The following is a 27,632-nucleotide window of genomic DNA, read 5'->3' on the forward strand; positions in this document are numbered from 1 at the left end:
GAAAAGCTTTTTGTTTTTTTTCTTTAATGTAATAATTTACTGTGTTAACATTCATTGTTCTCACACAGACAATAGGTTACAGAGTACCGGAGTCTATAGCGACAGCCTGCCGTAGCCATCCCCATCCCTCCTCCCTCTGGGCAGAGTTCTGCACACGCTTTCTCCTGGTGTTTCCTGTTGTAGTTTTGGGTCCTGGGGAGGGAGCACTGGGGGAGCAAACAAATTTGGCTGCACTGCAGCTCGGGATAACCAACTTGTTGCAGTTCCTCGTATCCCCTCTCCTGTACTTTCTCCTAAAGCCCGGGCTGATGCACCAACCCTTTCTCCGTGGATTTCAATGAGATTACAAGGTGCTCAGCACCACTTAAAATCTTGTACTTATTCTGTAGGTTTTTTTCTTTTTTTTTTTCTTTTTTCTTTTTTTTTTTTCTTTTTTCAGTCTGTGGCACAAATTCAGCACTGCTAGAAGCACCTTTGCTTTGGGGTTGGTCAGTGCAAGTGCTGCCGGGGTACAGTGTGCCTGAATTTGGCCACAGTCTGAATCTTTCTACACGCACACACACGCTTGTCAGCATGTTTTAAGGCAGTGGTCCACAACAGAGTCTCTGGGATCCTGGGGAAGGTCCTGGGCAGGCACGAGGGTGTGGAGGTCTGTGTGCACTCTGCAATTGCATAACCTTGCACTGGAGTTGAATTGCTGGATGAGTTTTGGAGCACAGCATGGGAACTGGATGCTATTTCCCAATACAGTAGTTAAGTGGGATGGTGCAGGGGTGCATGTGATGGGCTGGTGGGGCATTGCCTGGTGCTGTGATTGGCTTGCCTCTCTTCTGATCTCCTACCCTGTGTTTCCTCCTGCTTCTCTGGCTCCCTCACAGCTTTTTCAAAGCAATCTTTAACTGCAGGATTTTGTTAATGAGCTTTATGTTAGTGGTCACTGGAGGCTTGTAATGCTCCAGCCAGTATCCACTTGAACTGGTGCCTTAGCTCTGCCCAGGCCCTAGCACTGCAGGTAGCTCTGATTTTCACTTGTGGAGGAGTGCTGCCTTTTTCATTAGTGAAGCTCAGTGTTCAGAACAAAGCACTTTCGTGTCCAAGTCTGAGGCAGAGAATTAAGGAAACAGAGCATTATCAACTGTCAGCAAGCTCAAGAGCACGTGCTCTGGGGATGGGAGGTGACCACAGCGGCACCCTCCTCTTGCGGCAGGGTGAGCTGTGATGCAGGGGAGTACAAAAGAGAAAGGTTGCTCTTGCACACCATGAAATCTTCCTTTTGCTGTATGAACAGAGTGAGGGCAAAACCGCCTCCTCTGACACGTATCCTTTTGTTTGTGAACCACCACTCTGTGATCCAGCTGTGCCCTCTGCCTGCATCCCTCCATCATTGTCACCGGGTCACTGACACGCAATACCTCCTCTGACACCAACTCCAGATCACTCCACGATCCATAAAGTGCTTCCATCTAGGCATGCCGCTGCTGAGGAAGCCCTGGGCTCGGGTGATGGCCGGGGCCCTAGGACTGAGCAGAGGGCTAAAAATATTTAAAAAAACAACACAACGAAACAGGATAAAACCCCCTAATATTGGGTTTGGAACAGTGGCTTTCAGAGCTAGAATTAAAAATATATCTATATGTATATATTGTACAGGTGAGGGGCAGACCATTATTTGTACACCTGTGTGCAGTGCGGGACCTGCTATATACACACTGATTCTGCGCAGCTGTACTAACAGTGAGTTGCATTGTAAAAAAAACCCAACAAAACAATAAATACAACCATGTGTTTAGAAAAACAAGAAATGCTGCAGTCCCCACAGACACCTCCTTTCCCTCGTGCTGCCAGGGTGTCTCTTGCCTTGGGGGCAGGAGCCCAGGTCCGAGCGTGTCTGCAGCCGGGTGCACTGGCTGCTGAGGTGAGGCAGCAGCTGCAGGTGGGGGCCGCCGAGCCGGCGCTGGCTGCCCTATGGCTTTCAAACAGGCGAGCAGGCTGGGGAACGGGCAAGCTCTCTCCTGGCACGCAGTTTCTGCTTGTTCCAGGCTGCAGGGAAAGCTCCTTCCTTTGTTCCCATTCAGTCCAAGGGGCCGTGAAGCACAGGGAAGAGAACCCCCGTGTTCTGGAGCAGAGGCTGTTGTCCCCAGGGCTGGAGGGCAGCAGCCAGCAGCTTCAAAGCAGCAAACGCTGTGGATGCTGGGACGCAGGTGAGGCAGTTCCCTGTCCCCCAAGGGGACGTGGTGGTCAAAAAATGGAGTCAGGAGAGGATGGCTGCCTGTCCTGGGAGGCAGCAAGGCAGGGTGGGCGCAGAGAGGTCTGGGGCTGGCAGCAGTGGAAGGGCAGGTCGGGAGGACAGGGGAAATGCCACAGCAAATGTTAAGAGTGTGCAATGTACAGGGGAGCAGGAGGATGGGAGCAGCTGTCCCCCAACTTCTGCCTTCTCTCACTCCAGGACAGCTTCAGGCTGGCACTGTGTGGTGTTTTCTACAAGCCCAGGCCTGGGGGCAGTGGCTCTGGAGATGCACTCTCTGGAGTCCAGCTCACAGGTGTCACGGGGAGGGGAGCTGCATGGGGAAGGCACAGCTACAGCGCACATGCACACACGCACAGATCACTACGTGGAGAGCCTAGGCCAGCAGCTTCCCTACAGTGCAGGCTGAGAAGGGCAGACACACAGCACTGGGGGGGGAGGGGAACAGACATGGGGTGATGGCTCATCAGTTTGGAAAGTCTTGGCAGGATAGCTAGGGAAAGCTCAGCTCATTTTTGTGCCAGAGCAGACACTTGCACCAGAGGCTACAGGTGAAACAGGGTTGCTGTGCTGTCACCCAATAGCAGCCAAGCTACATCTGTAGATCCTAGACACAAGCAGCTGAGGCCTGAGGCTCCCAAGCTGCCCTTGCACATGCTGCTGCCTGACAGGTTGTAAGCACACGTTGAAATTTTGCTGTGAGTCAGCAAGGGGTGGCTGGTGTCAGAACCAGGGCAAAGCCTTTGGAGCACAGAGGAGGATCCTAACCTGCTGCTGGGACCTTATCTCCACCTGCTCCCCAGTGCTGGTGTTGCCTCTCCTGTCCTGCTATGCAAATGCTGCCCTGGGTGATGGTGACCCAGGGACTCGAGCCTCAGTGCTGGCATTCTGCTCCTGGTACTGGGTTGCTCCTGGCCCATTAACTCAAAGGGCACAGGGTCCCTGCAGCCAGGAGGACCTGGGCTGACTCTGTGAGCACCCTACGCTGATGTCCTATCTCCATGCTCTAGCCTCCAAAGAAAGGACCTACCTCACCTCGCCCTGCTGCCTCACCTGCAGTCCCGGGGCTGCCCCCACGCTCCGGTGTCACTTCAGCAAAGATATGTCATCAGCAAAGTCATCGTGGTCCCGTCGCAGGCAGCGGAAGCAGCGCCACTGGAACACCATGAGGCAGAGAGGCAGCATGAACAGGGCGCAGATGGCTGCCATGACATAAGCAATGGTCATCAAGGTGGACTCATCCGTCTGTGGGATGTTGTAGCCGCAGTCCTCCATGTTGGAGTGCAGGTAGGGCCCCTCCACTGCGGCTGTCCGAAACTCATCGTGCACTGTGGGCAAGTTAAAGGCAAGCGTCTGGTCACTGAGATACCACTGCACATCCACCTCTTCCCCGTAGCCCCCTGCCTTCTCTCCCTCTTGCCTTCCTTCTCTCCCTTACCGTGGCAGGCACTGACAGCAAAGCCAATGCGCTTGCGGGCGCGGTCAAAGACCACGTAGAAACCTTCCATGATAACAGCACCCATGACAGTGCCTGTGGAGGACTGAGAGATGGCGAACTTGTAGCAGTCATCCTGAGAGGTGGCCACATCCTCCACTGGGCGCAGGTATTGCTGCATGGAGAGAAGAGCTGTCAGCTCTGCCCCAGACTGCCTCCTGCTCGGTGCTGGGCAGGGTCTGGCCCGGCCAACGCTCACCTGGGGAAGGATGGTGATCCGGAAGGACTGGTTGGTGGCCTCCCCCATCAGGTAGAGGGACAGAACAGGGAAGATGTGCCAGGGGGTGGTGCCGACCTGCCAGCAAACCAGCTGCTCCCCCAGCCAGAAGCCATCTGGGAACTTCTCCGTCTGCCAGAGGGAAAGGAGAGGTGAGGGGTCTGTGTGAGCAGAGATGCAGGGGGCAGAGGTACTCAGGCTGGTGACAGGCAGTCACCCTGCCCACAGCCCTCCACTGGCACTGGGGATGTGCCCACAGAAGGGAGGAATGGATGGATGAGTTTCAAGGGCCACACTGACCGAAGAAGCTGTTTTGATGGATTTCACTGCAGCCTCAAACACCTTCTTCGGCAGCCTGAGGTTGGTGGTGCCGCTGTCCACGATACTCTTGTCATAGTTGTACTGCAAACAGCGAGAGGAGGAATGACCTGGGGGTATCCCAGCCCTGCTCCCCGCCATGCCAGCACCTGACTGCTCTGGCTCCCCCTGCACAGCTACTGAGGCTGAGCCCATCCCCTTCTTTCTATTGTGATGGACTCAAAGCTCACGCTCATCTCAGCTTCACCCTTGGCCAAGCTGCCTGGTGCCCTCAGCCTCCATCACCAATCAGGCACTGAATCCCCAGGCACCAAGGCCTGTAGCATTCACTACACTCAGTGATTTTATAACCAAAGGACAGATGCTTTCAGCAACAAAGCAAACCCCTTGCAGGGCAGGTCCCCCTGGTGCCCCTGTCACCTCTTTGCAGTCCATGTTCAGGTCCTGCCCGTTGACCTCCAGCTTGACAATGATGACCTCGTAGTACCACTCCTTCCGGATGGGTGTGTACCAGATATCACCCACATACAGCGAGCGGTCGATGCCACCAATGATCTGCAGTGGGGACAGAAAAGTGTCTGATACCACATGCTGCCATCTCCAGCCAGGGCACCTTTTGTATGGCCATCTCTGCCCATGGGAACACCCAAACCACGTGGAGAATCCCCAGCCTCCTGCTGCCATGCTGGCTCCTTGCTCCAGAGCACTCACCATGCTGCCTCCCACTGATGCCAAGGTCTCCGTCTCATTAGATGAGAAGCCTGCCCCACAAAGCTGGAGGGAGAAGATATTGGGCACCTGGGTCTGCTTCACCAGGGAATCAAAAAATGGCTCCAGGCTGTCGTCAGGCTGGAGAAAAGCAGAGGCAGGACAGGGATGTGTCAGTCGAGGACACCCAGATGTCCCCTCTGTGCCCCAGGAATCCTGGCTCTGTACGCTGTTGGGGCAGGGCTCAAGGTCAGTAGTGCAAATGCACACCCTATTTGGGCCCACTGGGACTGTGTGGAGCTACGGAGAGAGAAAATTTAGCTCCTACCCTTGAGCAAGGTGTGCTGTGCTGGGACATGATGCCTATGTTTGCTGAGAGAAGCTGGATGCAGTACAGGCAGATGTGGGCCCCCAGCTACAATCAGGACTCACCCGGGCAATCTCTGCGTAGGCCAGCCCCAGGATCCCTTCCCAGTTGGAGCCATTGATGAAGAATTTGTCTGACTCCGTGATGGCAGCAATGTTGGCTCTGACAGTGACGTTGGGGCCGTGGGGGATAGTGACAAGGTCAGTGCCCAGTTCCCCTTCCCACTTGCCCTGGGTGTAGGGCACATACACACCCTTCCGCAGGTCATGGTAGGTGCTGGACCTGGAATGGTGTCAAAGAGAGTAAAACCACTGCAGAGGAGACAATGATAGAGCATATGCACAATAAGCAAGCATTACAAGTGCACAGCCCTGCCCAGCCTGTGGGTCAGCATGGCTGTGTGAGGACACTCCATTTCTCTGCCCGTGCGGTTGCTGGAGAGCCCACAAAGGGTCAGTGAAGCACAAGGACAGTGCCTTGCAGCCTGGGCTGAGGCTGTAATAGGGCACGCAGGGGATAACTGCAGCTGTTGTATGCTATGCAAAACAGCCAGCAGCACGATATGGGCTGCTTAAATGTTGTGGGATGGTGGACCGGCAGCTGAGGGGCCCCCTGCTTCTCCAGGCACAAGGGGCCATCCAGACCTACCTGAGGCTGAGCAGCATTACCTGTGCCAGCCCAGGACTTAGGGCCACGTCTGGCCAGACCCAGTACAAGACAGATCACACCATCACTGGAGGTGAGCCACAGGCACAAGGACCAGTGGCTGTGCTGTTTTCCCCCAGCGCCTGTCCCCACAGAATACTCACAGCTGCCGCTGGTAGTATCTCCGGAGAAAGGGGTGAGGTGCAGCTCCCACAGCAAAATTACTGCTCCCAGTGTCCACCAGGATATTGAGCTGGAGAAGGAAGAGACAACGAATGTTTGTGACTGCAGTAGAACCCAAGCTGCACTGTGCACCAAGGTCTGTGTGGCACTGCAGGCAAGTGATGCTTTCTTTTTCCCTGTGTTTTCTGCATGGTGGCTGCTGTGCTGTGTGCTCCAGTGACCCACAGGTCTGGGTCCTCATCTCAGCAGTAAGCCTAGTTCTGCCCTGCTGGCTAGGGCTGTGTGCCAGCCACACTTGTGGGACTGTGGGAGCAGCAATGGGACAGTCAGGGGTAGGGCAGGGAGGCTGCAGCCCAGCAGCTGCTGGGGCCTGCTGATGCTGTGCACAAGGATGGCTCAGAGCAGTTGTGCAAGAAAGGACGGGATGGTGGAGCAGGAGTCAGCAACATCAGGCTGTTGCACAAAAAGCAAACATCATCTGGCACTGTGCAAACACAGCATGAGCTCTCCTGCCCTGCTCAGCACAGCATGACCTCAGCCCCCTGCAACCGGTGTGGGAGAGTGCAGCAGCAAGGCAAGGGCTCCAGGTCCCCCTTGCCAGGAAATCTAATTTGCTGGTGGGAAGGACTGATGGTACACAAGCCGCTGTGGATTGCTGCGTCCGCTAATCAGCCATCCATATGCTGAGCTCTGCTCCCGATTCATTTCTGCCTTGCCCTGGATTAGCAGCTTGCAGGCAGAGCTTGGCAAGCACCCCACCAGCCGGGCTAGGAGTGGGCCAGCCCTGTCCTGCCACTGGCCAAGCCCTGCTTGTGGCCCCTCTGCCCTGCTGGAGCCGGGCCTGGCGGGACACCGCTGGTTGCAGAGGGCTGTGCAGCCACAGGGCTGCTCACCCATACAAGTGATCCACCAGGGCTGTGGGCCTTAAGCTGTGGATTCGGGGAGGAAGGAAGCTAATGCGCTTGTGCTAATCGCACTGGTGCTTGGCTACCACCTGCAGAATTTCTTCAATGAACTATGGGCAATGGCTCCCTGCACACAGCACAAACTTGGCAACTACTACCCAGGACCACCTTGGTGCCCAGCTCTCCTGCACCGACCCTGGTGGCTGTCCTGCATCTTCCACACCACGACACAGGCAGGCTTTTCTCCAAGGAGACCTTCAGCTCCAGGTAGGACGTGGAGCACCACGCTCACCCCGCTGCACGCCTCGCTCAGAGGAGCGCCCAGAGCCTCCCCCAGGCAACCACAGCCCTGCCATTCCCAAGGTGGCTGCTGGAGCGTTCATTAGCCATCTGCTGCACACCGCCTTGCTGCTGATCTCCAGGGTACCTGGTGAGAACTGCTTTCCCTGGGGAGATACCTGCTGAGCTGACACTGCAGGGAGAGGACACAGGCAGCAGGGAGGAGGCTCGCTCTGGAGGCCACGTTGTCAAGAACAACCATGTTAGGAAGATGAGGAAACCTGCAGCTGCCCAGGACCTGCGCCAAGCCCTTGGACGTTCAGACAGCCCCAGAACTGTCTTCTGGGCTCTTCCTTGTGTGGCATGTGCAGCGTTTTGCACCAGTGACAGTGGGAGGCAGGGGTGGGGTTTCTGCCCTGCAGGCTACGCTCTGCTGCCTCGAGTTTGCTGCCACGTGCATTGGCCCCACTTCCTCCAGGCACAGCCCAGCCCTTGTCTCAGGCCAGGACACGACACGTGCAGCGGTGAGGCTGGGACATGTGTGGCAGGGATGCTCTCTGAAGCCCGTCTGCAGCTCCCTGGATGTGACAGCCCCTCTGGGCGCTTGGCAGAAGCACTGCCTCCACACTGCACACGAGAGCGGGGCTGGCAGCACGCTTGTGGGGTCGCGGGGGGACAAGCACGCAGCGGTGGCACCGAGCCTCTGCCATCTGTCCCAGAGTGCTGGCTTGGGCTGCTCTGCTCCCACCTCCTCCTGCTGTCCGGGTGAATCAGCGCTAGTGGCACAGGCGCGCTGAGAGCCGGGGGGTGCGAGAGCGATTAATTGTTGGTAGTGACTGCGCAGTGCAGCCCAGCTCACAGCCAAAATTCAAGCACAACAAAGGTGAAAGCCAAGGAGAGCGAGGGGCTGGCAGTGAGACCACGTTGGGCTGCATGTGCACCTCTGAGGCGGACGCACGCATCCTCCCAGATAAACACCCGCCACGCTCCCCAATTTCCTGTGTGGGCATCAACTTAGCCTTTCATGTGAATCTTTTAATTCCATTAAAATGCCTGGAGGGATTTTGCTCCGGCACACAAACATGCACACGCACATGCATATGCACACACTGCATCCACACTTGGAAGCACTCCAAGGCTGGAAGATGCTTCCCAAAAGGGTGACAGCTTCAGAAATCCACGAGTGCCTGGAAACAGGTGGTTCTCACTGAAATTATTTGGCAGCTGTGACACATGGCATGTTCCAAGCAAAAGCTCCAGCAGGACTGGATGATGAAATCACATTTAGAGATAGATTTTAGAAATAATCTCCTTTTTTTTTTTTTTTCCCCATAAACATACCCTGCCTGAACAAAAAAATACATCCTAAACACACATGAATTAACACAAAGCCACCTCAAGACACAGAATTTGTGGAGCCATAGAATGGCTCAGGTTGGAGGGGAGCTCAGAGCCCACCCAGTGCCACCCCCGGCCATGGGCAGGGCTGCCCCCCACCAGCTCAGGCTGCCCAGGGCCCCATCCCACCTGGCCTGGAGTGCCTGCAGGGATGGGGCACCACAGCTCTCTGGGCAGCAGTGCCAGCGCCTCACCGCCCTCTGACAACAGGATTGCTTCCTCATAGCTAACCCACATCTCCCCTCTTTTAGCTTACAGCCATTCTCCCTTGTCCTGTCACTATCAGACCACTCCCACAAGCAACATTTTGTCGACTGTGAGCAAAGGTGGTTGTATGAACCCCCCTGGCTGTGCTTCTCTTCTCACCTTTGGTTGCTCTCTCCAGTGCACCACCCGTGCAATACCCACCAGGCACCCGAGGAAGGAGGCAGATCATGTTGGAGGTGCACACAGCAAAGCCAGCTGCTATTTCAGAACCACCGTGGGCTCAGCAGAGTTTTGGCAGAGCCAACCTACACCGTGGGCGGCAGCAGCACAGGATCCCGGCCCAGTGCTCCAACGAATCCAGACCTCCACGCATTTCAGGAGGCCCTCAAGGTCCTCCTGGGCTGACCGTCCCGTGCTGCTATGGATGGCACGCACCCACACACCGTGCCGACCCCCCCGCAGATCCTCGAGGACCCCCAGAGCCACCAGGACGAATCGCGGCGGTGCGGCCCCGCAGCCCCGCGCCTCTCCCTCACCTTCTGCGGGGGGCTGCCCACCGTCATCTCCACATAGTAGCCCTGCCCGGACTTGCCCCGCAGGTTATCGATCATCTCCACGAAAGCGCTCCTTCTTTCCGCCTCCTCCGGCGCTCTCCTCGCCCTGGCGCCCGGCGGCGGGGCCGATCCTCCCCGCAGCGGCAGGCGGATGCTCGGCGGGGCCGGACCGGCGCTCAAGGCCGCGGCCCCGACGCACAGCAGCAGGCAGGGCCAGGCGGAGGCAGCCATGGCCGCGGCCCCGTGCCCGGATCGCCCCTAGCGGGCCCGCAGCGCCCCGCGCCTCGGCCGGGCGGCCGCGCCGGGGCGGGCAGGCGGCGCGGGGCCGAGCGGGGCGGCGGGCATGGCGGCTCGGCGCTCCCCGCCCCTGCGCCCGGCCGCGCTGCCGTCGCCCCGCCCGCCGGCGGAAGCGCTCGGATCCCGGTCCGGCCCCGCAGTGCCCCGTAACGCCCCGCAATGCCTCGCAGCGCCCCGCTCTCGGGCCGGGCCCAGGTGAGCCCCGGGGTCGCGTCGCCACGGCAACGCGCGGCGGCGCCCCCCATTTTTTCCCCGAACTACAGCCCCCGGCATGCACTGCGCGCGCCACCGCCCTCCAGCCAATCGAGAGCCGGGCGGTGACAGCGCTGACCAATAGTGCTCGGCGGGGGGCGGGCCGATGAGGGCGTCGTGACCCGGATGTGGTTGCTGCGCGGACCCGGGCAACCCGTGGGCGTCCATGGAAGCGGCGGCGCGGCGGGGCCCGGCCCGATGAGCGCCCGGTGGGACCGAGCGAAGGGTGAGGATGACAGCCGGGAGCGGGGCGGGCCTCGGTCTGCCGAGCCCTCCTACAGCTCGAATGCTTCTATCTGCTCGTAAAAGGCTCCTTCTCGACTAGCTTTGCGTGCCCCTCCTCTGGGCCGCTGCGGCTGCACGAACGCGTTAATTATCCGCGTGTGTGGCGGGGGGAGAGGAGAGGAGGAATAAGAGCGGGTAGGCTGATCCTAGCGGCTGTGTCTGGAGCTGCCCGGATGAATTGCTGCCTTTGGGCCTCACTCTGCGACAGGGCTGTGGGCATGGGGTGAGCAGCACTGGAGGCTCAGCTGTTGGCTGAGACCGTTCGTGTGCCCGAGAGAGTGCTGCGATCTACTGAGCTCGTGGTGATGGGCTCTGAAGGAGCACGGCCTCAAATCTGTGTCTGTGGAGTTTAAGTTAAATACTGAAGCGATCCTGCAGAGATTTGAGATGGGGTGTGGTAAATTAAGATCTGCTTTTAGCTTTCAAAATGCCCCCTGGGAACATGGGAGAGGCCAATTGGGTTGCTGAGAGAAGCTAGTTTGTCCCTAGGCAGAGCAGATTCAGCCCAGGGATTTCTCAAAAAGCAGTTCTGCGGTCTGGGAAAACTCTTCTTACCATCTCTTATTTCATCTTTCCCTTATCTATCTGAAAAGTGCCCAAAGCCAGGGCTCGTTTCCTTTGTAGGTGCTGGAAAGCCTGGGAGACTCAAACCTCTTGTCAGCATCAGCCTCAGGTCTTTGATCAGTGCTGCAGTGGGGGAGTGCTGTGAGCAGGGCAGAGCTGTGCCTGCCTTGTCTTCCTGTCTGCAGGGTGGTAGCTGACAATGTTGTGGCCAACTGTGGTATCTTCTTCCCCCTTGGCGCTGAAGTGAGGGCTTTCAGTTTCTGGCTGCCTTACCACTTTGTTCTCAGTCTGCATCCATGCTTGGTGACTCCCAGTGCACCTTGTTCTCCTCCACAGTTCCAGTGTTGAGTTTCCTGTGGGGATCTGCCATGCACTGTGTGATGGGAAGTTTTGTTTCTGTCTGGCTGCAGTTGCTCCTTGTGATTTTTGTGTTGCTTCCTTCCTGCTGCCAGGTGCAGGGAGCCATGGAAGGAGGTGTCGTACGTATTGGTGACCAGATCATACTGGAAGAAGATTATGATGAGACATATGTTCCCAGTGAGCAAGGTAATAGATGCTCATCCTCCTAGGAGCTGCAATAAGCAATTCAAGCTTGCTATGTTATTTCAAGGAGCGTTACGAAAATGGGAACTGGGGAGAGCATGATTCAGGATAGTGGATAAAAGCAGATGTCAGATAGAGTTGAAAAACTAGCTTTTTGATTACAAGGGTATTTGCCATCTTGCAGTCTCTATCCCTCTGCTTCACCTACCAGGGAAGACATGTTGGCACATTCACTGACACACAGACCTGTTTGGACGGTTTTGAGTAGTGGGATTTCCCATTGTGTCCATTGCTTTAGCTGTTGAAGCTGGCTTTGTGTACTGCTTGGTGTAGACCATCTCTACAGATTCCTGTTCTGTTTCCCTAGAAATCCGGGATTTTGCGAGAGACATCGGCATTGACCCAGAGAAGGAGCCTGAGCTGATGTGGCTGGCCAGGGAAGGCATTGTGGCCCCATTACCACCCCAGTGGAAGCCGTGGTGAGAGAACCCTCTCAGAAGCTGGTTTATAAGATTGCTGGTCTCTGCTGGCCTTCTCTGCTGTGTTTATGATTGTCAGAGCAGCGTATCAGCTGGCAAGGGGAAAAAATACATGCAGGTACTTCCTGGGTTCTTTTTGGGGTGGTTGAAGAAGAGGAAAAAAGGTTTCGCAAGTTGAATGAAGATGTGAGCATTCCCAAGGAGGGCTTTTTCACCACACTGAAGCCTCTGGGTTCTTGGAGGCCTTGTACTGCTGTTCAGTGAATGTGAGGTGATTGTGTGGTGCAGTAAGAATGTTTTCAGAGCCTTTGAAAGCCCTTGAATGAGACCATGTCTGTGCAGAGCTAAAGTTGCTGTTGTGTTCTCACACTGTTTTTGTCACACAGCCAGGATGTCACTGGTGATATCTACTATTTCAACTTCAACAACGGCCAGTCCATGTGGGACCACCCCTGTGATGACTATTACAGAGAGCTGGTTGCTCAGGAACGGAGGAAGCTGCTGGCACATGGCAGCTTGAAAAAGAAAGAAAAGAAGAAGAAAGACAAAAAAGATAAGAAAGACAAGAAGGATAAGCAGTCACCGAAGCAGCATGCTGTAAGTAGGCTCTGCTGCATGCAGTGATTCTGGGGAGGAGCAAGAAGGCTGGCAGAGGATGAGTGGCTGAATTAGGGGGTAATGCTGTACAGTTGCTGCTTTGGGATGGGAAGAGCAATCACTTGACTGGGGATTCTGTCAGGCTATGAGTCTGATGAAAATCCAAGGGAAATGGGATCACACACCCAGAGGTGCACACCTTTAGTGGCTCTTTCACAGCCCTGTGATGCTACTGATGAAAAGCACCTGGGCTAAGGTGGCTGGTTCTGTGGATATTGACCATTCTTAAGGAAAAGTAAAAAAACAAACAAATCAAAAAAAAAAAAAAAAAAAAGCACTAAGCTCTGGACCTGAATTTGTTGCTTGTTTATGACATACTCTCATTAGGGCAGAGAGCTTTTATTTGCAGTTTTGTGGAGAGAGGGAGGGAAACTGGACTACATTTGGTGTGCTGGAGGGATTTTCTTTTGGAGAAGACAATAGAGGGTGTCTGTGCTTGTTGCTGTAGTATCCACACACGGAACACAGGTGAGGCTGGTCACTGTGCTTTTTGTAGCTGGAAGCATAGCCAAATGCCCTTTAGAATTCTAAGTGATGGAATTCATTCCTGCCTTCCTTTCATTAGCCTGTAAAGAGGTAAATATGAGTGGGGAAAGAGAGTTTTGTATTGCCACTAAAAGCACAGGCATCTTTAACCTCAGGCCTTTAATATGATTATCTTTCTTTTGTGCACATACAGATGACTTCAAGTGCTCCAAAATTTGCACACTGCTTTATATATGTGCCATATTTATTACATATAAATCTGTACTTTAGATAAGGGTTTGTATAGATAGATAGATAGATATAGATAGATAGATATGCGATATGTTTCAGTTATTTGCTATTATTTATCTAGTTAGGAAACGCAGTGAGGGATTCTTCTTTCAACATCCTTTTGTCATATACCCTGTGCCATTCTGTCCCCTGGGCAGGAGAATCCTGAGCCAGAACCAGATAGCCAGATTAGAAATGAAGGCAGAGGGAGTCTGTCACACATAAATGATTCATGGAGACAATTTGCAGGCATGGGGCCAAACAAACTGCATCCCACACTTGTATCAGCATTCAACAGGCCATGCCAAACCTTAACTGATGTGAAAACTGTAGGAAGTGGCCCATCTTTCAGCAGCTTTGATGTATATATCCACCAGGGCCAAGATATACCTTTGGGAGTACGAGAAAATGTTCGTTTCAACTCTGTTGGGGATATGAAAAGAAATCCAAGCTTATTGCAAGCCAGAAAGGGAAGAAGGAACCATGACATGACTCTCTTTGATTCCAGTCCCATGGGTGACTGGAATTTGCAGGAGGTGGTTCAAGAGCAGCTAAGGTTTCACAGCAGAGTATCTCAGAGTAGAAGTAAGAGAGAAGTTCAGGATGAGGCCTTGGGTCAAGCTGTCATTCTCTGCAAGAATAATGAGAGCATCTGCAGACTTGAAAGACAGGATTCAAAGCAAATGGAGCTAATAGAACTAGGAGCAGATATAAAAGCAGACAATATCTGTGGTATACCAGAGAACCCATCCAGAGTTCCTCAAGAGATCATGGGTGTGCAACCCTGCTTGCAAGGAATAGGTGCAAGGGGGGGAATTAATGTGTACCATCGTACACCAAAAAGTGTTTCTCCGTCTGTCAAAGATGGCTGTGGAGAAGATGAAGAAAGAAGTGATTTGATACCAGAATGTGACAGTAGTGATTGGGACAGTTCTCGTAGTGTTGATGCACCCCAGATACTGGGAGTGAGCCATCAGTTCTCCTCTCCACACTGTGAGTCTGGAAGCCCAAAGGACCTGTACTTTTTCATGGAGGAGCCTATGCTGCCTTATGCCTTCCTGAAATCACCCATGCCTCAGATATGCAGTCCTACCCAAAAATCAGAGAGGGATTGTAGCTCCAAGAACATGAAATTGTTCCACGTCCTGCAGGAATATGAAGAAAGTGCCAGCTTAGAATCTGAATGTGTTAGGTTTGTGGTGGATTCCTGTGAGAAACCCACTGTCCAGGATTCTGATGGTGCTGCTGAAAGACAGAAAGAAATGAAGAAAGGAAATGGAAGGACAGATCAGGATCCCAGAGTGTGGGAGGATGGAGGCATGAAAGACTCGTGTGCTCCTCCTGAGTGTCTCTATCAGATGGCTGACAGCCAAGGAAGCAACAGTCCCTGTGAGCACACAGAAGTGAGGGTGACCCAGACCAGAAAAACTGGTGAGAATTACAGCAAAATAGAGGTTGGTGAAGGAACAGGTGAAAATAAGGTAGGACTTTGTCCTTTGTGATGGCACTTTTGTCATGAGTCTTGAGAATTGAGATTGAAACCACACATTGTAGGTAACTTTCAGGAGCAAAGGGAGAAGGCATCCTGTTAGAAGATATATAAGGAAGTGTGACAAACTGCAAAATTTCTTCTCAAATTAGTTTTATGTTAGGGGAGGTGTCTTCTGAAAGAAATAAAGAGGTGATTGGCAGGGAATGCAAAAGGATTGCAGCATTCCATACAAAATAGTCCTTAATTTTGGCTCTAAGATCCTTTGTAGTAAGCACTGGAGAAGTCAGTCTTTTCTCTCTAAAACCCACAGTCTAAACTGAGGGTGAAATAAGCTTTTTTGAGCCTAAGAAGGCCCAGAGTGAATGTGTTAGTTAAGACATAGAAGCTGTAAGGCAAAGCTGCATACAAATCTAGTATGTAGAAAAATGGAGTCTCTTCCTTCTTAAATGAGAAAAATAGGAAAATGTTTGAATGAATTCTCTTTCCTTAAATAGAAGTATTACTCCCATTGGTTCCAGATCACTGTTTTTCAGGCAGTATGACTTAACACACTGGTCCTTGGATCAGTGTTGCAGTGGTCTTAGGACACCAAGAAGGTTTACAGGTGTGATGGGGCTCTCTGTAAATGTTCTTCCTCTTTGAATACCAAACACCCCAAAAAAGCTGCTAGAAAAGGCATTGCTCTGTAAACCTGGCACTCAGCTTGCAGCAGTGATAGAAAGTGGAAAAGTGGAAAGTAGAAAAGGTAGGTGCTGCTCTCTGTCACTGTCTATCAGTGCTATGGAATATGTCCTGCAGCCTTCAACTCACAGAGCCCCCCTTTCCCTGGGAAGAACATTTCGGGTTGTTTTGTCTTTGTCCCAAAGTAATTGCCTCAATTTAATAAGAACTTAGCAAATCTCTTGTTCTGAAAACAAAGCAAAACTTGCCCCGGGACTAAAAGGTCACTGTGTGTGGTGGTAATGAGTTGCTTTGCTGTACTACTGCAGGTACCCAGCTGTGCCTCCACCGAATTGCTAGCTCAGATTTCTAATTAACAGCATGTGGTTGTGCTCAGCTGATAATAACTATACCTATAAATATCAGATAAACTGTAGATTATCCAAGAAGTTTTAATTAGCCCACTGGAAGTGAGTTTATCTTTGCTGAAGGACAACTAGTGTCTACTGCTCCACATGCATGGTTAATGGCCATCTGCAGAAAATAATTAGGTAAGCCTAGAATACATTATTTGTACTGTTACCATTGATGTGGCACTGAGTTGGTGGAAGAAGGATCAGTATGCATTCATCTCCTTCTCCCTATCCCTCCGTGTGCAAGTGAATTAACTCTGTTTTCAGTCTGTAATTTTGTATAAACACTGAGTACCAGGACTGTGATTTATGAATAAGCATGTGCTCTGCTGAAGCAACAGCACTTGGCTGTACTGGCATGCTGTAGAGAAAACCCTAGAGTACACTTGCTTCTAATTTAACTGGTGCAGTATATCAAAGGTGAGACTTCTTGGGCATTGAATTCCACAAAGTAAAGCAGAACAGTCACATTTCTCAGTGGAGGTAACTTGAGATGTCAAGCTTTCATTGTTCAGAGGTGAGGATGTTGGGTGGTTCCCAGGGCTCTTGATGTGCTTTGAAAGGTAAAGATATATTCAGGAGCTTCTTACTGATGTGCTGCAGCAGAACTGCTTTCTACTTCCAGTCCTGCTGAAAAAGCACACTGGTGTAAGGTCAGGAAGCAGCCTGGATTTCCATCTAGAGATGTTAATCATAGAAAGTAAGAGACTTTCTTGGTTGCTGGATTCTCCTTCACTTGTTTCACACTGTGCTGAAGAGCAGAGCGAGAAGGAAAGCCACCCAATTTCCTTGGGGTGCTGTGCTGGTAAGAGCCTCCTTTAGAGGGTACTGTGCTTGAGTGCAGGGAGGTGTGTGAGTTAGTGTGACTGTTGTTGTGCTCTTGCTCCCATCTTGGAGTCATTTGTTTTCTGGATCACCTTGCTGCTGTAAACTCGGTCACTGTATTCAGATGGGTCTTCGGAAGTTGAAGCAGATGAGTAAATCCATCTGCTGTTTCCTACACATGTCATTTGCTGGTAATTGTTTGGTGTTAGCTCTCAAGAACAATTTCTTGATGGTAGGTTCCGTGCTAGCCGGCAGTGTTTGCGTTGAGGAATACTTTCTGAAGCAAGTGTGAACTGTGAACTCATGTTCTTCTCTCACATCCTCTAGCCTTCAGGCACCCTGCTAGCACCTGTGCAGGTGCCCCTGGGGAGCCTTGCTCCTCTGCGTGGCCCTGTGGCTTCTCCAGCTGGCATCATGCGTGGCTCACTGCACTCGGACATGGGGAGCTCTGTGGACTCTGGTGTTGCAGACAGAGGAGAAGCTCAGGTAAGATTGTTTTCTCTGGAAGCATGCCCAGAAAAGCAGTCTGTGCAAGAGGTCACAGGTTTGGTGTTACTTAAACATTTCAAAGACAGTGTTTGTGACCTGTCCTCTGTTTTAAAATGCTGTGGACTGAACTACTTCTACTGTTCCACTGTGTTTCTTGTCTTTTGCTGTTTCTGGGGGGTTCAGTGATAAATTTTATTTCTTTAGCAGCTTGAAAGACAGAATATTTTCAATAGTTGAAAAACTGTTGATTTGAAGTGAACTTTGATTTCTACCCGAATGAAGCATGATACACTGTACAGGTAGTGTAAGCTAATAAATAATATTCCTTTAATAAAAGTGATACAAACAAAACATCTGGCACAGTCTTGACTGAATCTGTGTTCTGAGGCACAGATTTTGCAGGTGTGATTCTTTTGGATGGGAGCCTCTTTTTTTTTTTTTGTAAAGAAAAGTGAAACCTGATAAGAAATGTCATCTCCTAGCTGATATGGCTCTATAAGGATAGCAGCATCATCCTGAGCAAGTTCTCAGAATTCAGAAAACTTCCTTTCCTATTGCCTGCTTCAGTGGGTTTGTACCTCCCCTGTTACTTTGCCTGTCCTCTGATTTCCCTTCCTTTTTAACTTCACAATCTGCAAGCCCACTAGTGAGACCAAGAAGTTGCTGGGATTGATTTTTGTGAAGAGTTCTTTAAACACAATGGCTGTGGATAAAGGGAGAAATGAAGAGGAAGTGAGAATGAGGTAGCTGGTGTGTATTGGCTCCTCATTTATGTCAGTAACCACAGTGCTTGAAGCCTCAAGGAGTGGAAAACAGTGATACTGTTCCAGTAATGGCTGATGACTGTGGTGATTCAGTTTGACTTCAGGCTTCAATTTGCACTGCACTTCCTGTGTGTATCTCTTAGTTGCCAAAAAGTGTCTACTCCTGTTTTGTACTCTTTGTAAATCCACATTTACATGCAAATCGTGCATTTCCAGAATGAACTGACTGTAGGCTTATGGTTGTGGTATATTTCTCTGGCTCTGCTCCCTTATTTCCATGAATTACTGACCCTCAAGTTCCTTCTGTGCAGCCTATGGCATTACAGAGATCAGAACTCAATTTTGGCCATTTCCTTTTTTGAAAACATTTAGAGTCTCCACAGGACAACAGGACTCTTCAAAAATCTGCACATGGATGTCAGTGCCCTGGGATGCAGCTTTGAATCTGAGGTAAGAAAGGCACGATCAAACAGGTAACGCAGAACTGCCCAAATAGAAGAGGAGCTATGGCACTGCACTGCCTGTGTGTGGGCTGCAGGAGTGAGAGCCCAGGAGCAGTACCCAAAGAACTGTTTGTAATTCATGAGAAATAACAGCCTACATCAGGGCTGATGGAGAGGAATGCACAACAGCAGGGCAGCATATATGAGAAGCCAGATACCCACATCACTGCCCCTCTGCAGAGAGTATCAGAAGGTAGATTTGTCCTTGAAGGAGAGTGCTTTCCAATCTGATAGATAGCATTTGATTTGACAGCACCTGAGCATGAGGTGGAGCTTGAATTCCTGATGAGCGAAGAAAGAGAAACTTAAAGCAACATAGGTGTGACGGGCAAGGCAGAAGTCATTTCTTTCAAGAAATGACAGAAAGAAGAGAGTCTCAGATCTGAGTGGTGCCACTGCTGATGCTGTGGGAGGAAGGGTTGATGAGGAAGAGGCATGGTTTGTTTCCTCATTGTTGTTTTTTTTTCTGTCAGTGCAGAAGGAAGGCTTATTCTCAGCAGGAATTGCAGCATTGTCGTTTGGAGAGTGGAGAGGGAATTTAGTCTGGAGACACCGTCCTCACACTGTCATTCATTTCCATAAGAATCTCTTAGGAACTTCACTGCGGAATGGATACGGCAGCTTTTGCTGTGTGTGACAACATAAAACTCATTTTGTATCTTGCACTGCTGATAAATTACATTGCTCAGACTCTCAGCATCAGCAATGAGTTCAGTACACACGTTGCCTTGTGCAGACATTTTGCTTTCCCTGCGGGTGTGCATTCTTTGCCAGCACTTTCTTAGCAGTGATCAGGCTTAAGATGACAAAGGGACAATGCGAAGTGCGTTGCAAGCAGCTCTAGTGATTCAGTCTGTCTGCGCTGACGTTAATCCTTTCTTAGCACTTTGAAAATTCTGTTCCAGCAATTGAAAGGCAAATTAATTTCTGTTAAAACGTTTTTACTATTTCCCTCATCCTTTTCACAGTGTACAGAAAGTTAAGCTGTAAACTAATTTGGAGAACTCATTCATAGAGCTGGACAGGAACTGCAAATGTTTGTAATAAAGTGGATGCAAAAAAAAAAAAAAAAAACCCAAAAAACAGAACAAAAAGACTTCGACTCTCTCATCTCCAAACAAGAAGCCTGTCAGAGCCCAATTTGTCACTGAAAAGTTAATGTGTCCGAGAGCAAAGGGTTGTCTTGGCATTTCAGTGACATGGCAAGGCTTCAGGAATCTATTATAAAATGGCAATTGCTGCCCAACAGCCAGGCTGTGTCTCAATAGCTAGTAACGCAGATTGGTGATATCTCAGTCCTGATAAAATATTAGTGCCCCATGGAAAATATAATTCACTCATAACTCCATGAGAGGGCAGTAGAAAAACGTTCCTATGAGTGAGCTCTTATCCTGCATCCCATCTCTCCAGCTTTGTTCCAAAATGGAGAGAAGGAAAGAATTCATAAATCAAGCTCTGTGGAAGGTGAATCTAGGAAGTGATGGGGTGAAATCTGTGGATCAGGGCTGAGTATCCATGTTTAAAGAAAAGAAATGTGAGTGTGTAGTGCTGAGGTTCAGGGATACTCCTGAAAGGGACAAGAGGAGGAAAAGACCTGGAAGCACCTCTGAGTGCCTGGATTGAGGGTGTCATGACAGCAAGAGTGATCCACAGGCTGCTGTGCTTGCAGCTTGGGAAGCCTTATTGCTTTGCCTTCTGTACAGGTCAATCTCTGGGTAAACAATTGGAGTCAAGGGGGACCTTTATATGATGGGGGATTAACATGCAAAGCTCTCTTAGCAGATGGAGATGTGTGAAAGGGAGCTCTCTCTGTAAATAAACATTATGCAATACAGTGTACGTGTTGCAGAGATGTATGCACAGGCAGCAGTGTTGCTAGTTCCAAGGATATTAAGACACCCATAAAATATCAGTGCTTCGATGGCTGGTTAAAGGGGAGGGATGACAGATGTGTCACAGCCTTGCTCCTTCACATCCTGAGGAAGCACAGTGAGGAGCTGCTGTGCTCATTCTTACTCAGCCTGTCACAGGCAGAGGACCTCAACAGCTCAGAAGGGTGCTATGTGAGTATTGGCTAGCAGATGTTACCCCATTCACTAGGATAACAGCAAAGCAGAGGAGAACTATGGAGGTCACGTGGCTGATGTCACTGAAGCTCATCTCCAGGACCAGAGGAGTCCCATGGAGGAAGCTGGCAGTCTGAGAGAGGTGATGAGTGGCTCTGACATTGCAGCCCTGCTTGCATGATGTCCCAGAGCTTTGCTGCTTCCAGTGTTGTGGTGTGGATCTGATTGTTGCTTAGCTTGTTTCTTTTGCTGCTTAAATACTGTGTATGGAAAGAGGTGCAAACTTAAGAGCAAATGCTTTCCAGATGCTGCCAGACCTACCCCACTCTGTTCTTCTCTGCCTGGGACCAACCTGAAATCAGGAAGCAAAAGGGGAGCATGTTCTGCCAGCAGAGGAATTCTCTATGCAGTATGAGGTGGTTTGTTTTCTTCCCTCTCTTTTAAAGATAGAAGGATTGTGAAGGTTTTTGTTGTAATCTCTCATGTTCAAGCTGTTAAAATCCAAAGTGGCATAGTCATCCTGTTTTGGGAGATGAATAAGATGCAGTTTTGTTGGCTGCTGTCTGCACTGATTTTTCATCCCTGGATTGGATGCTTTTCCAAAAACCTGATCCCACTGGTATCAGTGTGGGTTGCTGGGTTTTTTTTCCTATTTGTTTTTCTCCAGTTATGCTGATCAGTAGGAAGTCTGGAGATAATGTGTTTGATAGGCAGAAATTCCATGTTAGTGTCACTCAGCTGCAGGTGAAATGTGTTACAGCTTGTGGGAAGATCAGCTAAAGCCAATTATAATCTGGATGGCTCTTCCTAGCCCCGAAATCTGTAGCAAATCCATGGTCTCTTTTTTTACACAAGGAAAACCTCCCTCCTTTTCCACCTGTGTGTCTGAGTGTCGTAGTTCCCTATTGTGGAGAGCTACACTTGCCATCATTAAGGTGTAATGTTAACAAAAATCTTCTGTATCTGTCCTTAAAAAAGGATTCTATCAAGTAAAGAAATTATTCTGGGATGTTCTAGAAACTGAGGTAGATTTTACTGGAGAGAGGTCTTTGTGCAGTGTATCAACAGATACATCTGTATGTTGTTGTATGTGCTCCCCAAAGGGAAAGATCTGTTTATGGTTTATAAGCCTAAGAATCCTGGTTGGTCTCATCTGGCACATCTTTTCTTGGACATTATCAGATGTCCTGGGGAAAGGCTCTCATGAAAACTGCAAACCAAATCTGTCCAAACAGAAGCACATCTAGTGACTCGTCCCAGATGCTCTTATCCCCAGATGAAAGGAAGCATCATGAAGATGGGCCCACTGGAGTATCACTAAAGGAATGGCACCACCATGTACATTTTTCTGGGTTCTGGCACAGAGATGTTAGCCAGGCCTTTCAAGAGCCTCCTGTGGCTGGCGAGCGATTCAGTGGTGTTTGTGAACCTCTGCTAACCAGGCACTGAACTGGAAACAGGCCATAAGCTTTCATTTATTACTTGGCAGATTGCAGGTGAGGCTCTGAACTGTAGTTTTTTTGGAAAGTACCCAGTGATTTGATTTCTCTGTCCTCCCCTCTGGTCTGATTGATGACTTTCTCAGCCCTGAGAAGGTGTCTCAGACAAACGATGTGCCCAAGACAGCCTTCCAGTTTGCCGCAGCTCCGCGTTCAAAACTGACAGCATTCCAGTTGCACTGTGATAGAAATACATCGTTAAAATATGCAGTCTGTGTATGGTACACGCTGTACGCAGGATGCAGCTAATGTTTGACAAGATACCACAGCATTAATAAAACAGTGAGAAAGTAGGAAGTGCAAGCAGTTTTGTTTGCACACCGACGAGGGAACCTTTTCCTGCTTCCTCCTGGCTGTCACGCTATTTGTTGTGAGTTTTGTGGGCCTCCCCACCTCTGGGAGGTGCAGCTGAACCTTTGGGTGACTGAGTTCTTGCTTGGGATTGTTTTTCCCGAGGCCAATGGGAAAAGCACATTGGGACAATTTCTTTGTCTAATAGCTTAGTTGAGTTCTGAACCAAACTAGGACTAGAGTGGCTGCTTGAATCAGTGCCTGCACTCAGCTTGTCCCACTGGGAAGCGGGGAGGCTGCATCCTGCCTGCCCTTCTCTAGTTATTTTGTGCTGAATTTCTTGCAAACTCCCACTTACAAGACAGACTCAGTATAAAAGCCTTCTGCAAAGCTCCCAGGGTCTGATGGTTCCTACAGCAGCCACTGCTCACACTTAGCTACTCGTGATTACGAAAGCAGTGGGGTAATCTCAGCCCCAGGAAATGAATGAGTTTATCTTAAGTGCTCTTTTCGTTTGAAAGAGCCTGTATGAAAATAAAACCAAGCTGGTCTTGCTGAAGTCACCCAAGGCTTTGTGATTTTTTTTCTTTTTTTTTTTTTTTTTTTTCTTGCTTGCTGTAGAAGAACCCAGCGTTGTTTTCTGGTGTTGTTACTGGTTGCTACTGGTGTTGTTTTCACCCAGTATCCTCCCAGAGAGAGAGCAGAGAATGTTATAGCTGTAATTGTGTTTGACTTGCTGCCTAGAAGGAGTCTTTAAAATCAAGACATGCTGAAGAAGAGTCTTCCTTGGATTCTGGTGATGCGTGCCCTCCAACTCCAGTTAAAGCCCTTTCTGGAGATGCTCACTGTAGGCTGTCTGACCAGAACAAAGAGGAATCTGATGAGAAACTCACTGGGAATGAAGGACTGGGTGAGAAAGCCGCTGAGGTGCAAGGTGACGTCTCTGCAGCTGATGAGCTGCCACAGTCTCTGGAGGAAGGGAGAGCAGCAGGGACAGACGTGCCCAGCAGTCCTGGGCAACCTCGAGCTGCATCTCCAGATGCTGAAGCTGCTGAAGCAGATCAGCTGGCAAGCCTGGCTGTCACCGTTGACACCGTGTCTGTTGATGAAAATATAGTAAATGAAATGAGGGAGGAAGCAGCTGATGTGAGAGCTGACAGCAGGCTGGATGCTGGCAAAGTAAGCGACCTGCCTGCTTAGGTTTGGTTTGGTGTGGAATCTGTGGCTGTTCCCATTGCTTTGTAAGGCCCTGATTCAGGAAAGCATTTGGAGCACTTGCTCATTTTCTGTTTAGTCAGCATAAGTGCTTTCCTAATCAGCAGTGTGTTCCTATGGGGGGGGCGGGTGGGGGTGGCAATGAGTGCTCTGAATTCCCAGATTGGTTTCTTCAGTACTGAGCTAGGAAATATTCTTCTATGCATACACAAAGTGCTGTCCAAAGCAACTGACAGGCAAAAACCCTGGACTGTGACGCATGTTTCAAGTCTTAGAGGAGAAATAAGTCTCAGCTTTCAGTGCTGCCATCTGTACTAAGCAAGCAGGTTTTATAATGAAGTTCACACCAAGCTCAGCTGTCTGTACTGCTTTGTTTCTCTCCTTCTGTTGTTTCTCTCAGCTTATGTAGAGATGGGGCTAAAGTGTAAAGTGAGCTGCCAGCTGTGATGTTTACAGCTCTGCAGGAGGATGCTGAGAGGGAAGCGTGAGGTCAGGGGAAGGGCCATACCTAGGGGCTGGCTCCTGAGCTGCAGCTCATGCCCAGTACCTTTGTAGTGCTGCCTGGGAGGAGAACTGGCAGTCAGCACTGAGCTGCACCAAAGCACTCGATTGTGCAGGCTCTGGCAGGGGATGAACTGTTCTGCATCATGAGGTGCAGGGTGGGTTAACAGCCTGGACCCTGCAGCCACGATGTCAGATGCACACCTTCCAGTTCTGTTACCTGTCTTCCAGAAGTGTTAAAGTGACACCTGAAAAATGATGCCTCTCCAATCTATTTTCTTCCTGATAATTTTGGTGATTTCTCTGGTGTGTAATGTCTAAGAAATGATAAACCATACGACTGATTCTGGTAAACATGTGCGTTCCTGAAGAGCTTAAAACCAACATCTTTTCTTTTATAAATGCTCTCTTTACTTGTTTGGTTACATCTGCTGAAGTCAGCGGGACTGCATGGGTATTAAACAGTTCTGTATCGTTTCATTGTGACTGGGAACATAGGAATCTGCACTGCAAGTAGGGACAGCAAGATGCTGGATTTTTGAAGTGGAGGAAAAGGCTCTGTTCTGGTGGCTTCACAATTTACTTTGGTGTCCCAGGGGCTTCTTAGAGCTGCGGAGATCCTTGCAGAATGAATGAGGCAGTAAGCTAGTGCCTTTATCAGGGATATTTAAAGAGCACTTCTTTGCCTTCCCCAGTCCCATCTCCTGTGTGCATCCTCCTTTCCCAGCCCTTTCTCTGTGGCATTCTGTGATTGTCTTGTGGGTTACACCCTTAGTGTCTCCTACTATGTTCGTTCACCTCAGACACTTGCTGTTTTTCTTCCTCATGGTACGCAGAGACCAGATCTGTCTTCCAGTTATCATTTGTTGTCTTTTTAGTTGGAAATGCCTAAACGAAGCTGCAGGGCTAACACATGTACATATCTCCTTTCAGCTTTCCAAAGTATCTGAGAGCAGTGAATTCATGGAGGACTTGCAGGCTTCTAACCGCCTAGACCAGGAGCTGATCCGGCATGTGGTGAGTCGCCAGGAGCTCCTTATCCTTGGGTATGGGCTTTGCATCCCTCTGGGAACACACAGCCAGCGTAAGGCTATAGCCATCTCTTGTGTCCCTAACTCATGCAGTGACCTTACTGCTCTGGCACAGATCCCCTGTGCCACCCTCTGCTTAGCTCTCTTTGGTATTCAGGAAGGCTCTTGGAATACTGAAGCACGCTTGTGCTTAGCAAATTCCTGAGCCAGCACAGGCTGTGTCAGATGAAGTGGCTTGACCAAGGACTATCTGTTTGGAGAGCAGTGCTTCAGGAGCCAGCTCTCACTCTGAAAGCCCTCTAGCTCCAGAGATGTGCTTTCCAGTTTGAAGCCAGACCCAAGTCAGGCACTCAGTAGGATTTCCAGGTCTGCCTGTGTGGTCCTGTCATGTGTATGGTTCATGGTAGGAGGCTTGTGGTAATTCTGCAGTCAGGTGTGGTGAGAGACTTGTACTGAGAAGGAATTGCAGAAAAGTGCAGGTTCATTCTGGGGGTGAGGTAATAGCTCTGGCAAAGTAGGTCACTCATAGCTGAGACTCCACTTGGATAATTGCAAAGTGGAAAATAATAAGCGATATAAAATCATGCTTTAAGGGATGAAACAGCTTTTTCTAAGGGAAATGTGTATGGCTGAGAGTCCTGGCTTCTGAAAGTTCCAGGGGGAGAACATGCAGGAGGGTAGCCCTGAGGTGAGGGGTGAAGTGCCCATCAGCATCTCTTCATCTCTGCAGGAAACTGCTGCTGCCATCTGCCAGTGGGAGCGGAGGCAGCATGGCCAGAAAATGGCTGCGAATATCATTATCTATCAGTGTTAGTATGAGCCTGTGTTGGCAAGTGGCTGCTGCATCAAACAATACCTTTTCTAGAGCTTGCTTGTGGGCATGCGTGTGTGCTCTCTCACACGCTGTGTGTGCAGCCAAGTGTGTGAACCCACAGCCTCTGCCAGTAGGGAGAATTCGGAGCAGGCAGCCCGTGGGCAACTTGCAGGAGCTGACTTCTAGGGAAAAAATATCTCAGAAGATCCCCAACAATACTGGCAATAGAGCAGTAGAGGGTTGGGGGCTATAGATGCACTGTATCACCTGTGCCTGCTGTGATCTGTGGCATGGAAGAACGCATGAGGTGGTATGGCAAGGCTCACTGCCTGTAGCAGTTCCATGATGCCCTTATGTGGAACTGCAGTTTGCTGGCATTGCAGAGAGAGTTTCCTTTGGGACCATCGGGGAGGAGAGCCTCGCTGCAGTGCAGTGCCAGTGCCCCACCTGTAATGGCTCACACCAGTAGCTCAGTAACCTGTTACCTGTGTGTGTCCCTACAGCTTGGGAAACAAAACCCAACTCACTGCTGTCATGCTGCTGCCAGGGCCATCTGACTGCACTACAGACATAATCTGTGCTTGGATGAAGGCCTCAATCTCAGCGTAGCCATCTCCTGTGTCCTACAAACCTTTCTAACTGTAGTAGCTCTAGATACTTGAACCAAACTGCTGTCAGTGGGATGATGAGTGAGGATTCCTAAGCGTGTTCAGATTTTTTTTTCTAATTTCTCAGGATCTCTCCTGGGACCAGTGAACTGATCCTATTCTTTCTTCTTCAGGACTTGGCTTTCCAGAGCCAGTTTTCTGAGCGGGTGTTGGATGTAGATGCTCTGTCTCCTGCTATGGACAAGTCCCTATGCAAGGTAAGTGCTTTATGATTAGGGACCAATCTTGGAATGGGCAGGTTAAAACACTGCATTGTGGCATACAAATAGCAGGATGAAGCTTTGGCATAAAGATTTTGAGGCAGACGGAGCACTGTGACTTCAGGGAAGGGATGAGAGCAGCAGTTCTAGCTCAGTATTGTGTCTGCAGAGATGCAGGCAGTTGCAGCCACTCCTGTGAGGAAAAACTACACAGATATCACTCTCTTGGGAAGAGGTGGTTTGTGAGTGACACGTGTGCAAGCTCACAAGTGTGTGCCTTCACTGCCCCCAGTTACACACATAGATAACTGGCTTTCCTGGGGAGTGCAGGGAAGCAGAGTCTGTTTGGCTTTTTTCCTGTTGTGTGTGTATTTGTTCTGCTTAAGAGAAAGAAAAGATGAAGAGAACTTGTGTAACAGAGCATAGTAGCAGAAAATGAAGAAATGGAGGTTACCTTCCATTGACAAAGAAACTTAATTTTAGGCATTTGCTTGCCTTGGCTGCTTTCATGCAGAGGAAACAACAGGGTCCTTCCAGTCACTCTGTGGCATATGAAGGAGGGTACATATGCACGTACACATCTGCTTCCTGTATCACGCTGGCCCCATATGTAGCTACGTTAGGGCAGTTGTGACTGAGGATTGCTGTGCCTCTTGAGATTTTTATCCTCGTCTTCTCAGCGTGTTGCCAAGTCGTCCTTCTCAGCCCCACGCTCCTATTGAGCTCTCCCAGCTATCCCCCTCCTGCACCATCTCGGCTCATCAGCGCGTTGGCTGGAAGAGCATGCTGCACAGCGAGGCAGAGGGTCAGGCTCCAGCTGGGGTTTATTCAGCCTTGCTCTGATTGT

The 27,632-nt window shown here is 50.3% G+C and overlaps 3 protein-coding genes across 14 annotated transcripts in view; 2 read left to right on the forward strand and 1 right to left on the reverse strand.

Moving 5' to 3' along the window:
- The window catches only part of BACE1 (beta-secretase 1), a 10,247-nt gene extending 295 nt beyond the window's left edge, over nt 1-9,952 (reverse strand). Inside the window, exons 1-10 of one of the 5 annotated variants that reach the window (XM_010723736.2) lie at nt 9,504-9,944; nt 6,160-6,248; nt 5,416-5,632; nt 4,987-5,124; nt 4,696-4,830; nt 4,258-4,359; nt 3,940-4,089; nt 3,684-3,855; nt 3,299-3,573; nt 8-1,520 (exon numbers count right to left, since the gene is read on the reverse strand). In XM_010723736.2, the coding sequence (XP_010722038.2) occupies nt 3,332-3,573; nt 3,684-3,855; nt 3,940-4,089; nt 4,258-4,359; nt 4,696-4,830; nt 4,987-5,124; nt 5,416-5,632; nt 6,160-6,248; nt 9,504-9,752 (1,494 nt within the window). In that variant the 5' untranslated portion in view covers nt 9,753-9,944 and the 3' untranslated portion in view covers nt 8-1,520; nt 3,299-3,331. Of the gene's footprint in view, nt 1-7; nt 3,574-3,683; nt 3,856-3,939; nt 4,090-4,257; nt 4,360-4,695; nt 4,831-4,986; nt 5,125-5,415; nt 5,633-6,159; nt 6,249-9,503 lie in introns of those variants that run through there. The other 4 variants (XM_010723735.2, XM_010723737.4, XM_019623078.2 and 1 more) reach the window with 4 other exon arrangements.
- A 193-nt stretch (nt 9,953-10,145) lies between these two features.
- Nucleotides 10,146-27,632, forward strand: part of CEP164 (centrosomal protein 164) — a 37,655-nt gene continuing 20,168 nt past the window's right edge. For 3 of the 8 annotated variants that reach the window (XM_085209073.1, XM_085209075.1, XM_085209076.1), the window contains exons 1-10: nt 10,146-10,296; nt 11,372-11,465; nt 11,830-11,941; nt 12,328-12,538; nt 17,072-17,230; nt 18,370-18,447; nt 20,601-20,708; nt 23,101-23,535; nt 25,006-25,089; nt 26,699-26,782. In XM_085209073.1, the coding sequence (XP_085065199.1) occupies nt 11,384-11,465; nt 11,830-11,941; nt 12,328-12,538; nt 17,072-17,230; nt 18,370-18,447; nt 20,601-20,708; nt 23,101-23,535; nt 25,006-25,089; nt 26,699-26,782 (1,353 nt within the window). In that variant the 5' untranslated portion in view covers nt 10,146-10,296; nt 11,372-11,383. Of the gene's footprint in view, nt 10,297-11,371; nt 11,466-11,829; nt 11,942-12,327; nt 12,539-17,071; nt 17,231-17,872; nt 17,977-18,369; nt 18,448-20,600; nt 20,709-23,100; nt 23,536-25,005; nt 25,090-26,698; nt 26,783-27,632 lie in introns of all 8 variants that reach the window. The other 5 variants (XM_085209080.1, XM_085209074.1, XM_085209077.1 and 2 more) reach the window with 5 other exon arrangements.
- LOC146542766 (uncharacterized) lies at nt 12,545-17,065 on the forward strand. Its single transcript, XM_085209102.1, has one exon. It carries the CDS (start codon nt 13,606-13,608, stop codon nt 14,854-14,856), a length of 1,251 nt encoding a protein of 416 aa, XP_085065228.1. The 5' UTR covers nt 12,545-13,605; the 3' UTR covers nt 14,857-17,065.

The sequence above is a fragment of the Meleagris gallopavo genome, chromosome 26 (assembly GCF_905368555.1).
Source record: "Meleagris gallopavo chromosome 26, MGAL_WU_HG_1.1, whole genome shotgun sequence".
Lineage (NCBI taxonomy): Eukaryota > Metazoa > Chordata > Aves > Galliformes > Phasianidae > Meleagris > Meleagris gallopavo.